At 34.6% G+C, this 18,631-nt stretch overlaps 1 protein-coding gene across 2 annotated transcripts; it reads left to right on the top strand.

The window, feature by feature from the left end:
* Positions 1–5,295: 5,295 nt before the first annotated feature.
* Positions 5,296–17,122, top strand: LOC131063218 (pheophorbide a oxygenase, chloroplastic). 2 transcript variants are annotated; one of them, XM_057997008.2, is made up of 7 exons: positions 5,377–5,935; positions 6,675–6,910; positions 7,071–7,197; positions 10,202–10,338; positions 11,931–12,090; positions 16,342–16,623; positions 16,724–17,122. In XM_057997008.2, the coding sequence occupies exons 1-7, from the start codon at positions 5,513–5,515 to the stop codon at positions 16,976–16,978; spliced, it is 1,620 nt and encodes a 539-aa protein (XP_057852991.2). In that variant the 5' UTR covers positions 5,377–5,512; the 3' UTR covers positions 16,979–17,122. The 2 variants fall into 2 exon arrangements, with proteins under 2 accessions (XP_057852992.2, XP_057852991.2); XM_057997009.2 differs by lacking the exons at positions 10,202–10,338; positions 11,931–12,090 and having other exon boundaries at positions 5,296–5,935.
* The last annotated feature ends 1,509 nt before the right edge of the window (positions 17,123–18,631 follow it).

An 18,631-nucleotide genomic window follows, 5' to 3' on the forward strand; every position in this document is an offset into this window, starting at 1 on the left:
AGTGTCAAGGGGTAGAAGGCATGTGGCCAAAATGCCATGTGTCTTCAAGAGAGGGTGAACACTCCAAAGGGTTGGAAAGAGGTTAGGATGGTTAAAGTTATGAGCCATGTGCTCATTTGAATTAAAAATTCAAATAATTGGGAATGGATAATTAAATTCAACAAATGATTTAATTTGTTTATTTAATTATAGGAATAGGAGAAATGAATTTAACGGGGGAAAATAATTAATTGAGATTAATTAATCAAGGGGGATTTATTGAAATGAACTATATAGATTTATTTACAAGTAGAAGTATAAAAGGAGTAATTAATTAAATCAATGCATATTTAATTAATTAGGAAGGTTTATTAATTAAACCATTGCGTATTTAATTAATTATCTCCAAACCGATTTTGAGCGTATACAAATACAATAATTTATTTAATTAATATTGGGATGTTAGTTCAATTAAATGAATTTTTTAATTTATTTAAAAGATACTAAGACATTAGTTCAATTAAAATAAAACAATTTATTTAATTAAGTAATGCTAGAATATTAGTTTAATTAAACCAAATTATTTATTTAATTAACTCATATTAGAACATTAATTCATTTAAATAAAATGATCTATATAATTAACTAATATTATGACTCGGACGGTGCCAACTAGTGATGGCAAAGGCGGCGTTGGGGAGCTGTCAACTCAGATTGGCCCGAGTAAAGGCTCGCACGCTCTGAGTAGATCTCCAACTAGTGATATCTGTAGATGTATAAAAATGACCATATTCCTAAATGAATATTTTATATTCATCTCTCTATTTGATTAAATCCAATTTAATTAAATTATCCACATTCTTCTATTTAATTAAATAAATTATTCAATTTATTTAAATTAAATTCACTATACCATTTAATGAATAAATCATTTTATTCAATTAAAATCCCCCTATCCACTTTTAATTAAATTCAAATTTAATTAAATAGTTATCCCAAATTGAATAAATCTAATTTATTTAATTTCTCCAAATTATAACCAAATTGAATGAAAATCATTTAATTCAATTAAATCCTATTATCCCTCCATCCACTTGCAAAATCCCAAACCCCTTCCTAATCCCTTCTAGAATCTTCTAATCGCTTCTAATTAACCTAACCCTCCTCTAAAATTTGTCACATCCCTAAGCAAAGGGAAGTCACTTCTCAAAAACCTTAAAGTCTTTGATAACCATTGAAGGTTTTCAACCTTCAACCACTAAAACCCTTAAAGTCTTTGAAAACCATTAAAGGCTTCCAACCTTCAACCACTTAATCCCTAAAGTCTCCAATAACCATTAATGGTTAATTCAAACCCTCCCACATGGTTAAAACATTTGTTTTGACTCAACCTCTATCCAACCCAAGGGTCTCATCAGGCCATTAATGCTTTGACCATGATTATCTCTTAATCATTTGCACAAAGGTTTATCCTTGGATTAACTCTTAATCCAGTGGGTAAGCCTAACTTAGACTTGACCCTTAGCCTTTAGATAACCATGAGGTCTTCTCAGGCCTTTAATGCCTCCAACCTCTTCTCTCAACCCAATCCTATGTTGACACTTGTCACCATTTCATTGGTACAAATTGTGCACATGGATCCCCAACTTTCAAACCTGGCCCTTGATTAAACCTTTCAATCCTGACCATCCATTGCCCTGTTTGTGCTATAAATAGAGCTCTCATTCCTCCATTCTTAACAATCATCTTTCAAATTTGAAGCATCACACTTATGCTCAAATTCTTTCAAGCTTTCATTTCATATATGCTCATCATTTAGCCTCTTTTAGATCATAAATTAGACTAATATGCATGTTTAGATTACTTTCTTTATCATTTTAGTTCAATTATAGACTAAATATAGTATGTTAGGATAGTATTCATACTAATCTTGTCATCTTATCATTTAGTTTATTGCATTTTAGCATCATAAATAGCTTACAACACATCTCATACTAAAATCAATCAAAAGCATCTCTCGTTCTCATATTTACCATCCCTAAACCATTTTGCTCAGTGATCTGAGAGCAAAAACATTGGTTTGAGGGACATTGTGAGATAGAGAACCATGGGACCCTCCTTGGGAAGCTGAGTAACACTACGTTACTCCATAGCTTGCATCAAGAAGTCCTGTGTGTGTGTGTGGACTAGTATATTAACAATATTTTCATATATTTAGTTTTATTCACCCACTTTTCCCGCATACAATATCTACGAGACTTAAAGGGATAATAATCACTATGATTATTATGACCGTTTAACCCAAGTCTGGCACATTTTCCCTAACTATTTTGTCTTGAGCTTGCTTTGGCTCTGCATTCTGGCTTTCTGTCATTTTCAAACAGAGAAGTTGGAGGATTCTAAAATGGGGGGGGGGGACAGGCTCAAATTGGAACCCAACAAAGTTGAGGAGTTCAAAGCCAAACCCGCAGCCTGGTTCGTGTGCACCGAAGGAGGCATTGACAAATTCATGGAGAACATGAAGGGCAACGACGAGAGACTCTCTAAACAATTCGTGTCCTCCTGGGAGGACAGAAGGGTGACTGTGGGGGGAATCTCCTTCGAAATAAACGAAGAGGTCATTGCCCAAGCTACAGGCCTCTCAATGGAGGGCAGAAAATGGAAAAAACAGAGCCGCATTGCGAACTCTACTAGCCTTAACAAGTTTTTTTGCCATGGCGAGAACCCTGTCAAGAGGGTCGAAGGCTTTAACAGAGAGGAACTCTCGCACCCTTGGGACGAAGTCTACTGCATAGTGATGAAGTATTTTATGCTTGAAGGCAGGTATGGCATTTTCTACTAGTACCACCTCCCCTTCCTGAACCGTTTGAGGAACAAAGACCTCATTTCCATTCTGTTCTTTTTATTGCACTCGATGGATGCTAACATTAAAGATATAGCTGAAGCTAAAAAGAAAGGAAAAGACTTTCCTATCCTGCACCAGGGCCTTATGCTCTGCCTTTTCAACTTCCACCTCGCCCTATGCCTGCCCCGTTCCATTTCTGTGCAGAATGTCGGCCCCTCGACCCAACCTCTAGCCATTAATGATTCAAGCACCCGTTGCACGGAACTTGGCTCCTCCAGCAAGAAAACCAAGAATCACTCCCCGGAGGAGGTCAAAACCCTTAAAAAAGTTAAAATCCAAGAAATTGATTCAGACCTGGACATTACCGAAGATTCCAACACGCCCCACCACTCTAGCAGATTGGCCTCTAAACCCTCCGATAAATCCCTAAGAGACCCCTCCTCCTCGCACGACACAGGCAACTCCATTCCAACTGATAAAATCCCCCAGGCCCAGCACAAACATTCCCCCCTTTCTGTGAGCTCAACCCATGTTTCTGAAAGCCCGGTCGCCTCTATGAGTCCGGAGCCAGCCAATTTCCCTTCCCCGACCTTCAGGATTGAGAAAATGCTGGTTGTTGAAGAGGCCAGTAGTGTGAAGGAAGAAGATCCCAACCTGGCAGAGCTCGAGAAAAAGATAGAAGCCCTCTCTGACAACCTGCAGGTGATTACCAGTAGACTGGAGGCGACGAAGTCCAAGATGCATGATGTGTCTAAATTCGCTCTGAATGTCATGAGATGCTCGACTACTACTCTATGCCTTTTGCAGGATAGCGCGGACAAAGGTAAAGGCAAGGAAGACGAGGACTTTAAAGGCTTGTTCAAGTTCCTCACTAAGGAATGGGCTAAGAAGCTGCTCCCTAAGAAGAGCCGAGGGAAAAAGAATTAATTTTCTGTATGTGGAGAAGTTTTTTGTCTATACGGTGTAGTAGGCTGGATAGATCTAGTTTCAGCTTATGTTTATATTTTAATGCTTATAGCCCTGCGTGGCACCGGAAGTATACTCTGACTGGTAGTATTTTATTGCCGATAAACTCTCGTAAGATGGTTTTTGTTTTTGATAGAGGTAAAAGGCTGCTTCTATGCTGATTGTTTGTGGACAATGGTCCTTCCATTGTTCTCTTAATTGTACCCATGGGTCAGCCCCCTCGTTTTTGACTGCTTTTATTATCAAAAACTAATATTAAGAATACCCAAATATTTCATTAAAAAGGATTAAAATAAATAAATTTATTTTTTCATATTTTAGATGACTCACAATGCCTCACAATATCTATACAAGAAAAACTGTAAATTTAAATTTGAAAGTTTTAAAATCTTTTTCACATATGTAAATTTAATTTATTCAAATTAAAAAAAAAAAAAAAAATTTAAAATCTAAAATAAATGAAATCATAATAAAGTGAAATGATTTATGAACTTTTACATTAAAATATTCTACGGAAAACAAATCCTTTCAAAATCAATTTTAAACAAGAAAAACCAACGCATCCAATTTTCATCTTATCAATTAGGAACCATTTATGTTATGCTATATCACTCTTTACTCCAATAACAATTACTTTATGAACTAAATTAAAAATTAAAAAAATATTACCAAATGGAATAAAAATCAATGTAAAATATAAAACAAATCTTACAAACCTATAAACTATTGGCAATGATGAAGACATCACAATATTCTAGAATGTGGGCGGATGAAGCCTCTACCCAAGTCAGCAGTTGTTTACAATTTGAAGTTTCCCTGGATTAGTTTACACCACCACGTGACTTTTCTCATTAAAAAAAACTATTATGTCGAGAGGTGGATTAAGGGCATCACGTGATTTCCATTATTAAAAAAACATAATTATTATATTCAAATGTATTATATTCGTATAATAAATTGAAAACTTTTGTCAATAAAATTTTCAATTTAATTTAAATTCTTTATATAAAAAATAATTTTAGTTATTTATTTATTTTAAAATTTTAAATATTTAATATGTTATCAATATTAAAGACTATCTTATATTATTTTATCAATTTTAAAAAATTTAAAATTTAAAATATTTTATCAATATTACAAACTATCTTATATTATTTTATCAAATTTTAAAAAATACAATAATAATATAAATAAAGATATTCTTAAACAATAATTCTTTAAAATATTAAATAATTTTATTACATCTATTTGCATTGATAATCAAAGTAAATTTATATTAAAAATTATTTATTATAATTTTAAAAATAAAATAAATTTATTTCTATTTTTAATTTTTTTTAAATAGTAATGAAAAAATAAATATACGTTTATATAGATTATATTTATTAAATTTGTATCCTAGTATATATACATACTAATATCACCTTAATTCCCTGGACATCTCATTAAAGACGAGAAATAACATTATTCTATTCCGATTATTTGGAAACCGATCAAAATACCGCGCTCATTGTTATCATACTTTGCTTACGTATTACCTTAGACTGCGGCGTGACACGCGGCATTAAAATGACCAGACAATGGTAGCTTGAATAAATTACTCGAGAAAATTTCACTCAAATGAACAAATGTTCGCAGACGACACGCAATCGAGAAACAGCCATTTAAATGTCCGGCACAAAAGCTCAAAATGCAGTTCGTTTCAGTCCGTAGTCTGCAATAATGTCCGCACTCAACTTAGTTTTTTGTGGAATCAACATATTAAAGCCTAAACTAGGCAGCCATGGAAATAAGCAGAAAGGGTGGAAAAGTTGTTCGCCAGGCTGCCGGTTTCCAAAGAGGGGAAAGGGAAAGGCAAGGATCAGTCGGGGTGGAGTTGTTTCTGCGACTATAGCTCCGTCTTTAAAACCCGATTTAACTGAAAATTTTGATAAAGGATCGCAATACTTGGAGGGAATTGAAGAGCACACGGATAAATTTACGTGGAAAGATCACTGGTATCCAGTGTCTCTAGTAGAAGATCTGGACCCTAAAATTCCCACGCCTTTTCAGCTTTTAGGTCGTGAGATCGTTCTGTGGCAGGACACACAGGGAAATTGGAGAGCTTTTGACGATAAGTGCCCCCACAGATTGGCTCCTCTTTCGGTAAATATATAAAAATCTAGAAAAGTTGATTCTGTTTTTATTTTTGTCGGTGCTTGTTTTAAAGAACTATCTCACTAGTAAACATTGTAATTTTTTAGTAGCTGATTTCTTTTTGATGCAGCATGATAGACTGATTTCCTAGGATAGGTTTAGTTTACGGGCAATTCCATCCTTTTTAAAATAATCTGTACGTATTTATGTGGTAATGTATTGCAGTATTTCATTTCATTTAGTTTTTGAGTCGTTGGTTTCAATTTCTTTTATGCTGCTTTCTTGAGCCTTTTTTGAGTTCATGTGAACTCTGGAAGTGCGATTCCATTTTATCTGTTTTTTACATGATAAGCATTAATATTTTTATGATCTAGTGGACAAATTTTACAAAGTATAGAATGGTTGGCTAATCTTTCTTAGTTAAAAAAAGATTTAGATAATTTTATAGGAATGGCATTATCAAAATTTACGAAGTATAGAATGGTTAGGTAATCTCTCCTCGGGAATATCAACATATATTTTAGTCTAATTTTGATGGGAAATATAAGATTGCTGATTTACTATTAAGGAATGCATGTTTTTAGCAATTCTTAGTACTTTTTGTATAACTTTTGGTCGAATATTTTCTGTTCCTAATATTTGCAACTGCAAGTGTAATTTTTAAAAATATGTTGTCAGAAGCTAATCATTTGGCCAAAAAAATAGCCCATAATTGAAAGAAATGGTGTATCTATGGGTGTGATTGCAGGAAGGTAGAGTGGATGAGAATGGATGGCTGCAATGCTCCTACCATGGATGGTCTTTTAAGGAGGATGGATCATGTGGTCGAATTCCACAGGCTGCATCTGAAGGACCAGAGGCTCAAGCGTTGAGGTCCCCTCGAGCTTGTGCAGTTAGCTTTCCTACACTTGTTTCTCAGGGCTTACTGTTTGTATGGCCTGACGAAAAAGGCTGGGAAAGGTCCTCCAAGACTAAGCCTCCTATGTAATTTTCGTATCCTCCTTATTTATTTATTGAATTTCAGGCAAGTTTTGTTTAAGCAACTGAAATGTGTTCAAAATTCGAGATTACAAATTCTAGGTGGTACATAAAAAAATAAATACATAAAGATTATGAGCAATGATAGTCTTTTTGATCTATGCAGGTTGCCAGAGGCATTTAGTGATCCTCGATTTTCCACAGTAACAATTCAAAGAGATTTGTTCTATGGTTACGATACACTAATGGAAAATGTTTCAGATCCTTCTCATATAGATTTTGCGCATCATAAGGTACACATGTAACGTTTTTCTTTTTCTTTTTCATCAAACAGTATGTTTGTTAAAATATTCGATTAAACTATGCCCTAGCTTATTTCAAAACTCTTATGTATATTTGATATTTCTTGGTCATTGGCAATTTGGCTTCGGTGCTCTCGGTCCTCAAGGTAATTACTCAATGCCTCTGGTATGATAAATATGCATGCCTTTAAAGATTTGGCATGTATATTGTTATAATTGGTAACGGTTATTTTGAAGGTTACTGCTAAACTACTTGCTAATTTAAAAGCATATGAGATTCACTTTGAAAGGTCACAATGGGACTTTTGCTGATCAGATTATATGTTCAAATTATGTACTTTCGCGTTTTAAATTCATGACTAAACTTGGAAAAATATTGAATATTTCCAATTCACCTACAACAAGATCTAAGCGGTCAAGAACTCCACAAAACTGGGTTCATGGGGGGTCAAAGTTGCATTAGGGTAAGGAGTTGAATGTCATCATAGTCTTTTAAAGAAATCTAGGGTGATTGACAAAGCCCTGTTTGTTTTAGTAGAGTAATTTAAGTGACTCTCAAGTCACTAGCTATATTCCATTCTCTGATCTAAAAATAGAAGGAACATAGGACCTTCTGTTTTTACTCCAACAATTTAACTTCCTCTTAAAGATTATCATGATTAATATAGATATCCAGTGATTGATTTCAAGTTTTGAGCTTACTAAGTTAATTAATAGCACCCAATACATGGAGTTAATAAATAATTTCTTTTGAAGAAATTTAACCACTAGTATCTTGTGCCAAGTATTAATTGAGATCAAATATGTAAATCACTTTTGACTAGTGAGAGCACATCAGAATTTCTGGTGTCATGACCAAACTTTTGATTAAATATGTAGACTGTACAAATAGCTATTTGATGGATCTCACCATTACTTGCTGACAATGTGCACCAAACATTTGAAAGCAAAAGGTGGATAAAGCAAATGATACAATGTTAAACTAGCATCTTTGGAGAAATTAAAATGGAATAACATCAACTCAGCATTTTTTATCTAGACTATCAGAGGGCTATGTTGTAATCTATAAGAAAGGAGCCAAGTGTTCTTGTCAGTAGATGGTATTACGATGATTATGAATTTGAGAAAACTAATTAGTGCAATTGTTATTGCTTCATACGTAGACCGGCCCTAATTTTGAGCTAGATTATCCTATATTCTTTCCTGAGACACTTTTAAGATTGCTGTTGTATCCTACATAGACCATGCATGAAAATGAAGAGAATTTCCTCCATGCACTGCTCATGTGGTTAAATATTTACTAAGAAAATCGATTCTGGATATCTGGCTTTCTTACTAAAAGAGGGAGAATTGTTTGATTTCTTTTTCCTTGAGATTTTTTGACCACAGCTTAAAGGTTTAATTGATTAGTTCTTCACTTACATCTTGATTCTCTTGAGGCTGTAACACTATAATTGATCTTTTCCTCTACGTAATCCTTCATTGTAAAATTGCATATTCTCATTTAGCAGGACCTTTTGGGCCTGGTTCTAACCTAAGTTTTTTAGTTATTTACTTATTTATTCATTATTCCTTTCTTAGAGAGGAATTCTTTATGGTTACACTTTAGGGACAATAAAAAATGCAATTATATACAATTTAGTTGGCTTCTATTATTTTTCTCTAGAAAATCAAATTTAAGTTTAGTCCTTTCCCTTTGACTCAAATATCTAAAGGTTGGATTTTCTAGTTTTCCTGTGAAGAGACTTTCCATATATCTGTGTAAATTGATGTAATTTTCATCCTATGAAATAATATAAAATGCATTCCCCTCCTTACCCAAAAAAAAAGAGAGTTAAGTTTTATATTGAAATTTCCAACAATGGATATGCCTCAAACTATTTTAGTAAGCACTTTATAAAAAGCCTTAAGAAAGATCCCTCATTAGTCAAAGTTTTTAGTGTGTGGTGCTAAATGCCACATTAGGGATATTAAAGTTTAATAGTTTATGATTTAAAAACTGTTACTTTGACAACTTCACAAAGCATTGCTTTGATCTATTTTTGTATGGTTCCAATGGGGAAAACATCACACCAAAACACAACATCATAAAGAAGGCATCACTCTGAAAACCTGCTATTGGATGTGCAAAGCTTTTTATTTTCAATGGGGTATTAGTAGAAAAGCTCATCACTCATATAGAAGCATAATAGGGATATTAACATACCTCGAGGTACTCATCAATAGTTTTGTTATCGATTATTCAAGTTAGAGTGAAGGCAAATTCGAGGCAAGCGAGTCAATCTAATGTCTTTCTTCCCACAATTCTTTTACATGCCAAGCAAAGGCAGATAGTCACAAGAGAAAACCCTCAAAATGGTAGGCTAATTGTTTTATTTTTCGCATATCTACTATAAAAATTTCTTGGTTGTCCTTGGAAATTTTATCACAGGATTTGTGAAGGTGCATGTTTCATATGAAAGTTTGAAACCTTTATATGTTGTATATGAGCAACTGGCATAGACTTGTTTGCTTTATCCATCTTATCAGAATATAATTTTCTTACTGATGAAATTATTAGCAGTTATCCTAGATTCCTCGTTCCAGATATTCTCTTTTTATCATTCTGTTCTCATGGATTTATTAGCTATAGAGTTTTATACATTACATTTTACATGTATAAAGCTTCTCTCTACGCCCATGTGATGGTCCATATGGTGTTAGAGATATCTTTTTACATGCAAAATCATATTGCTCCATATGATGCTTGAGAATGTTATACAGGAATATAGCAGTTTTGAGCTTTACAACTTTTAAATTTCTTATAACAAGGAAATCTTTCTTTATTGCTGTGTAGTAAGGCATAATCTGTGTTTGGGTCAAGGTGGATACATTGAAATTCACCTATTCTTATTGTTAGCCAATTTTGAGATAGAATTTTATGAAATTCTACTACAAATCATTGTTAGACATCTAAAGTTCATTTAGGATTTAAATATACCAGGTTTGATTGCAGGTTACTGGTAAGAGGGACAGAGCAAAGTCGCTGTCTTTCAAGGTTGAATCCAGTGGGCCATGGGGATTTAGTGGTTCGAATTCAGAGACTCCTAAGATAACCGGTTTTTTTATTGCTCCTTGCTATTATGTAAATAAGTAAGTTCTCTCTCTTATGACTGTCTATAACATATACACGTAGGATGTAGTGGAGAATAAAATGTTCAAATGGGATTGATTTCACATGTTTGAGAAAAGAAGAGTGAGAAAGAGAATATATAAGAATGTTAAAAAATGGCCAAAGTAAGTTACTCCAGCAACTAAAAGATTAGTTATCTAAAACCAAAACTAGAACCTAGAAAAAATAAAATCAAATAAGAGGGAATAAAGTGAAATAAGTAAGTCCTAGAATCCTGTCTAAGGGAGGTCTTTCGCTAAAAACAATAGTGGATAAGTTGAAGAGAAGTGCTGATGGAGAACTGAGCTGTTGTTTGCATTACAGTTGGAAGCATATGAAGATCCATCATTCACATTGATCACCATGAAATGGCAAAATTCCTTTGACTCTCCAAATATCATAACTGATGGATGACTTCCAATCATGACCACGAAAACATGCAGTCAATAAAGCTAAAAAACAAATATCACGTAGAAATGGCAAGTGGTAATCATGGATATACCATGGAGGTCCTGTACCAAGAGTTGCACAATAGCACATGGAATCATACAATGAGAAAATAAATTGGAAATGCCATTTTGCATTTGTAGGCGTAAGCGTTCAAGCTTTCTGCAAACAGTGTAAGGATTGATGGTTCTACGAGCTTAACACACACACATCCAATCTATAACCAAGATATAAAACATTTAGTGAATGCTTGTATTCTCTGTCAGCACTTGTATTCCTTCCCAAAACGGTTTTATTTTCCCCTTATGTCTATCACATATTCCTCCACCTATGTGTACATCTACAGATACAAGACATTGGAGAAAATCTAGGGTATCTACTATATAGATGGTAATATATAACTCTTAATGAAATTCATTCTTATTTGATCATAAAATTAGTTTTCACCTATAGAAGTTAGATCACAGACCTACTAAATCTGTACTCTAATTAGTTTACTTCCATGGATGATAAAGGTGTCTCATTTTTTATATAATATTAGCAAGCAAGCTTGCATTACCCAAAAGTCTGGCATTGGCAATGGGACTTCCCATGGCAGTTTATGAAAAATGAGTGCCGGGTCCATCCGCATTCTTTGCCATGCCAATGCTTGTGAAAACTTTTGCTCCTATGAATACCATATCTTCTGCTTATCAAAGCTAAGTGGGCTCATTTCCAGTTCCTCCACATGGACGATATAGATCTGTGCTTTTTAACTGCAGGTTTGCCTGGGTTCTGTCTGGGTTCACCTGAGTTTGTTTTGGCTGAATCCAGGCCTGTTTGAAGGACCCTGGATGGCCTTGCAAGAGGATCACTATAGTATCCAGGCCACATTCAAACAGGACCTGGATCCGGGCTTGTATGCTCATGAATCAATAACATAGCTTGTTATCTATAATTTATATAGTTGTACATAGCTTATTGTGTGTAGTTTTTTACTACTTGCACAATAGTATCAAGTGTTGAATGTATCATTTTTTGATCTTTGAGTAATTTCTCAGTTATAATAGATATCATATTTAATGCAAATATGCTAGTTGTCATTATTGTACAAGACATGTTTTGATGTTGTTGATTATGATGATAGGATAGAGGTGCCTGTCAAACTTCCATTGTTGGGGGAACAAACATGGGAGATTTGGATTTGTTCTTTCAATATCCCAATTGCACCTGGTAAAACACGTTCAATAGTTTGCAGTGCACGTAACTTCTTTCGGTTTACAATGCCAGGACCTGCATGGTGGCAGGTAAGAATTAGGCTAGTACCTCATTTTGAAATATTCATACTTGGAAGCCAATTTCTTTCTGATATAAGTCACGAAACTAGTAAGATGCGCATGGTTAGTGAGTTAATCTTATTTCAACATACTTATCAACCATTTTGTTGGAATTGTACTCCGTGTTTTAAGTATGTAGTAGGTGTTAATGTTTGCAAGGGTTACATCTATTTAGTTTGTAATTTGTAAACTAAGACATACTGTATGGTTTGTAAGGTATGTGAGGGCTGTAAATTTCTCTTGCATTACATGGTTATTGAAATTGTCTCCTAATATCTGATAAGGAGTATTACTTGCAAATGGAGACAATATGATGGCTCTGATTCTATGGCTTGCAAGTTTTATGCGAGAATTGCTACTTTGCTGATGGAGAAAACATCTTTTGCTCCCAATTAAATAACCGTGTTGCAGGTACAGAAAGAAACACATCAGAATAGAAAGAAAATATGGCGACGATAAGCATTACCAAACATAAATCTTCAAAAACAAAGCATACCAACTGATTCATATAACTCCCTATGCTCAGATTTGCTATCCTTTCACTCACTATTGATAAAGACTCAATTGCAGTGGGCAAGAGAAGATTAGCAGCATGACTTGCAGTAATTATTAACTCTTTCAACACCATACAGAAAATGCAGCAAATCCCTTTTTGATTCAGAAAAGTAAACATTTACATATCGCTCGACTCGACCATTTATTTTAACCAAATGTCTTTTTATATATGGTCAAAAGGTGTCAGTAAAGAAGTCCTATTCCAATCCAACTGTCTAAAGCTCTATCCAGCAACCAATTCTACAGCCAACATTTGTCTCCCTTTTCCCAAAAATCAGGGCAGTTCCCCCACAATTTTATAACTATGGGAAGAAACATTTAGTTAGCCTCGATACAGTGTTGCATCATTTACCCCTCATTTTACAATTCTGAACCAGCTGGTTTTACTTTCACCAAACATCTCTCTCAAATAAAATTATAGAAACCCACTGCTAATATTTTTTTTTGCTTTTACCTATGCTACTGCATCAAACATCCAAGTAATTGTTTGTGAAGTTGCTCAAATCTTTTGTAAGAAGTGGCTGTAAATATGACATGCTCACCTCAGTGTGGACAAAGAAGATTGTTTGAAGTGGCTCAGATGCCAAAAGATTTTGTGAAGTTGCTTATATCTTTTGTAAGAAGTGGCTGTAAATATGACATGCTCACCTCAGTGTGGACAGAGAAGATTGTTTGACAAATGCTTGCAGCCCAATTCTTCTTTAATCTGTGTTGCTTTTGATGGTGAATAGTCCTATCCATTAATATGTGTAAGTTGGAACTGACTAATTTAGTGATTGGGCTGTTGAATAATGAGACTGGTGAACTCACTTTGATTTTTTCCATATGTGCACCTAGCCTGTGCCTTCTGAATATTCTTTCTTTGTGTTTCCTTTTTTGGCAGCTATCTTTTAATGAGCTTGATTCACTGTTTTCTCTCTTATTTTACTTTCATGTTATCTAGGCTACCTGTTTTCTGGCTTTGGAGAAATGTTGTGATTGAGCACTGAACATGATTGGATGCATTTATTGTAGTTGAAATTCAAATAGTTCCTCGTCTTGATTTCACCTCTATAGTAAACTCTTGAGCTGCTCTTATCTGTGTGTCTGACTGCTTAATTTTCTATGTACTGGTTAAGACAAGCCAAATCCATATAAAGTATTGTTTCAGTTGTGAGCAAATTCATCTTTCGCTATTGATCTCTAATCAGTGTCTTTTGTCTAATTTTGGTATACTCAGCTATATTCATTCTTGTTTTCACAGTGGCTACTGTAAGACATATATCTTCTACCATTGGATATTGTTTTTATTTTCTTGAACTGTGTTGAATCTTCTCCTGATAATTGCTGGCTCAATTTCTTTTGTTGGGTTTAGTGTCTGATCTGTGTGCGATATTTCTGCTTCCTCTCTTCAATTTTGATGGATTGGATTGAAGCCAAAAACACCTCTTTTAAACCTTAATGTGAGCTTTTGATGGTTGTTTTACTGCATTGCAATGTAATTTATATGAGAGGTCTAAGAAGTTAGAAATGTGTTTTGATTCATCATGGATAATGGAGCCAGTTTGATTTTCTTGGTAGGCACAACATGTTGACAATGCTTTTGTTGTTGGTTCTATTTTCTTTATGTGAATTATTGAGTGTTGTAGATTCTGAGTATGACGATGAACACGCTGTTGTTTAGCTATACCAGTGACGTGGATTTGAGCACCCGATTTTGCTCTGTGTTGCTGATGAGCATGTTTTCCATCATGGATGAATCCCTCTAGATCAAAGTTGTTTCCAAGTAAATTGGATCATGTGAAGCATATTAGTAGTTCTCTACATATTTTGTAAAATGTTCTAGTTTGTGTACCACCAACAAAATCTATTTGCATCATAACCTATGTCTGGTGAATGAGTGGCATCATAGGTTTGGATCCTAATTGGAGGGAGTTATGCTCTTATTTCATTAAATGTTCGAGTTTTGTAGACTATGTTCATATGGAATGGATAGTTTGTAGTGGCTTCAAATAGTTGCTTGCCCTCCCATGAAATGCATTTTGCATTTTAGGTTTCAGTATTATGAATTAATCTCATCCCGAAGGCATCATCCATAACTTCAGTTATGGTGTATCTATTTTAGGATGTGGCATTTGTCTTGATTTTTCCAATGATTTTATATATAGGCATGAAGCTATCTTGTATATTAGTTTGTTCTACAACTGTCTAATTCACTGTTGTTAAAACAGAGTACCTTGTATTGCAGTATGTGACTAAGTGTGTATTTGTTAAATTAAACTACAAAGTCTCCCTATTGAAGTTACGATAGGATTGTAGGATAGTGGATTTCAATTGCTTGATAAAGTCATGGCATATTCATTGTCAAGTTGTTTAATTGTAACACAATCTTTTTAGACGTTCCTCAGGAAGTGAATTGAATTGAAATTTGGTCTTGAACTGTTGCAAGAGGTTGTCAAAATCTTGGATATGAGTTGTGAGTAACATTCCCAAGCATTGTTATGAAAGTTATAGTAAATGGTTTTCAAGCCACTTCTAAATCGATATGAATCTATTCTTTGTACTTTGTTCAGAAAGTGCTATCATCAAACTTTACATTGGGTACGATGGAGCATGTGTCATTTGAGCCATGTTTCGAGCAAAATGTTCATTCTAGAAAGGTCTAGCAAATCGATGAAGAACATATCCATTAAGGTCTTTCTTTGGATTATTTGGTTCCCATGCATCTTTCTAATAAAGGCTGAGAGCCTCATTAGTATAGAGTACTGCACACACGATATTGACATTGAAATGCCACATTGATTCTAAGTAACATAAGCTCCAATATTAGTGTTTCTAGCCTGCTTTCCACATTGCAGGCTCCCATCGTCAATCATCATGTTTTATGGGACAGTGATCTCTCCAACTCTGCATACTTGCCTTGATCTTTATTCTGCCGGCTTCTACTGCCTCTAGTTTTGCACAAATCACTTAGACTTGACAGGTCTCTGTTTTGTGTGGTTTCTCTCAGTACGCCTTTGCCCTCCCTAACAAGCTAGCTTGCCTCAGTTACAGTGCCAGTCATGAATTGCAGGCTTATTAGTGTAATAAGTTTCCGCCTTTGCCTCCCTCCCAAACAAGCTAGCTTGCCTCAGTTACAGTGCCAGTCATGAATTGCAGGCTTATTAGTGTAATAAGTTTCCAGATGTTTGGTGTTTTACTTATTCTAAAAAATAGAGCTGACAGCAAGAAGAGCAGTACAAATAATTTTTGGATAATTTAAATCCTAGCATGCTCTTCAATGAAAGTACAGTTGAAAGATGTTTTCATGCTTTGCATCCTCATGTTATTTTTTTTTTCATTTAGGCTTTTTGGGTTTGTGATGGGAACCTTCAATTAGATATTTATAAAATGGTATTTGTATAGCTGCCTTAAGTTTATGCACATAAGAACTCTCTTCGATTCAAGAAATGTTGTTTATTTCTTGTTTGCAACATCTCCATTTCATACGAACTGCACTGAAATGAACAAAAATCCTGCTAGATTGTTGTTTCTGGAATCTTATTTTTTACTTAAGACATGTTTATTCTTTTTTCTCTATGGATTCATTCCATGTATATCATCATGAATATATAAATATTCTGTTGTTTTCTTTTCCTTTCTTATTTTTGGACAACTATTCTTAGTTGTTATGAACCTTTTGTACAGCTGGTGCCAAGGTGGCATGAACATTGGACATCGAATAAGGTCTACGATGGAGATATGATTGTGCTTCAAGGACAGGAGAAATCATTTTTAGCAAATGCTAGTCAGGATGGTTGTGATGTCAACAAAGAGTATACAAAGCTTACTTTCACGCCAACACAGGCTGACCGGTTTGTGTTGGCATTCCGCAATTGGCTGCGGCTTCATGGCAATGGACAACCAGAGTGGCTTGTACCAATCACTTCAGGACAGCCTCCACCTTCAACTATATTGTCTAAACAACAGGTGAATTACTATACCAGGGCAATTAAATATTATTTGTAAATGCACGCGCTATACCTTACTACCCATTGAATTTAACTAAGATAGGATGCGTATGTGACAGATGCTTGACAGGTATGAACAGCATACACTTAAATGCTCATCTTGTAAAAATGCATTTGAAACTTTCCAACTTCTGCAAAAGTTTCTCCTTGGTGCGACTGTAGTCTTTGCAGCAACTGCTGGCATTCCATCCGAGTTACAATTCCGGATTATACTGGCTAGTGCAGCATTTGTATCTGCCGGGTTAGCTTACATTCTCAAGGAGCTTGAGCAAAATTTTAAATTTATCGATTACGTGCATGCGAAGATTGATTAATTGTTCCAAATCTTCCATGCATATTCCTTATACCTATTAATTAAAAGGGAAGAGCAATTAATGTATAATTTTTCGATACGCTCTGTCCTCTTAGACCAAAGTGTACGTGATCTTCGTTATATATAGAGCTTGTAGTTTTTTTGACGTCTTTGGTCGAATGTTTGTCTGAGCTGATTTAATATACAATTGTTATATGTGTGCCCCTCTTGGTGGCATAGTTTCCGTTCTGGGAAAATTTCATCTTATTATAATTGAAGATTAAACTTAAAGCATCCAAGCTGGTCTGAGATTGTCAAGGGCTAATGCTTAGCAAATACTATTTTAATGTGCGGAGTGGAAGCATTTTCATGGACTCTTGGATTGGAAGGCCATCTAGCCTGAATTGATTAAGAGCAAAAGGTAAAAGTGGGGGTAAAGTAAATGCGAATGATTATTCAAACAATTCAAGGATAAGTAATTAGAATATTGAGAATAACTCATTAGCAATAGTCATTTGGTAGTATAATTGATGAAGTCGCCAATAAAAATAAAGGAGCTAAAATGTTTGAGAAAAAAATTAGTAATGAGCATGAAAGATTGAAAAAGTTACTAGGAATGGGGGACAGGGTGTGTTTTTAATATGGGGTATTTTTGGGTCATTATAAGGGGTGACTTAAAAAAAGGAATTTTTTGAAAAATATTGACAAATTTCAAATATTCATATAACATTGATAAAGCATTCATCATAAACATTAAATTAAGTTTAGTATTAATACATGAGAATTGATATTAAGTTAACAAAATTTAAATGCTTTTCATTATCAATATGCATACATATTATATAATAATTATAACAAAATGTCCACGAAGATAGCATTAAGGCTTGGAATTTGGGTAAGGGCATGGGCTACTATTTGAACCAATATGATAGTGTACATTTTGAAAAATAAAAAAATTAATCATGTAAATAGTATAACAACAATATTTTATTTTTTGTTTGTGGCCATGTAAATAGTATAACCAAAGTTTAATCATGTAAATATTTTTTTTGTTCCAAAACTTTCCCTGTTGTGGTTTGTGATTAGGATGTGGTAGAAAATGTGGATTTCTGTCAACGTTGCAAGTTGGTGTGTAGATTTGTTGGTCTTTGGCCTTCTCTCCCGGATTCTTCATCGATGGGTGATGGGTTCTTGGAAGCTTTTAGTTGTTGGTAACATTGAGCTTTTCCTTTGTGCTAAGGATTTTTTTATTGCTTATTTTGTTTCTTTTCCAAACCATGATTTGGTGTTTGAGCAAGCTGTGGGCTTGGGTTGTTCACTCTCTCTTGGTCAAACCCCAAACAACCTCTTTCAACCCTCTTACTGAACCACTCATTGTGTGTCTAGTGTGGGTTCGTTTTTTGAACATTCCCCTTCATTTTTGGGAGAATTATTGTTTTGAGGCCATTGGCAACTCCATTGACAGATTCTTGAAGGTTGATGATACCTTTTTATGGGTCTTTCTACATTTACATGCATTCTGATTGATATTGACATCTTTGTACGTCTTCTTGGAGATGTGGTTATCATAGTTGGGGATAGGCCATAGACTCAATTGTTCGATTACAAGGGCCTCCCCTTTCGATGTTGTTGCTTCTCTACAAGTTACTTGGCCACATGTTTTCTCTCATGTTGT

Source organism: Cryptomeria japonica, chromosome 1 (genome assembly GCF_030272615.1).
Source record: "Cryptomeria japonica chromosome 1, Sugi_1.0, whole genome shotgun sequence".
Classification (NCBI taxonomy): domain Eukaryota; kingdom Viridiplantae; phylum Streptophyta; class Pinopsida; order Cupressales; family Cupressaceae; genus Cryptomeria; species Cryptomeria japonica.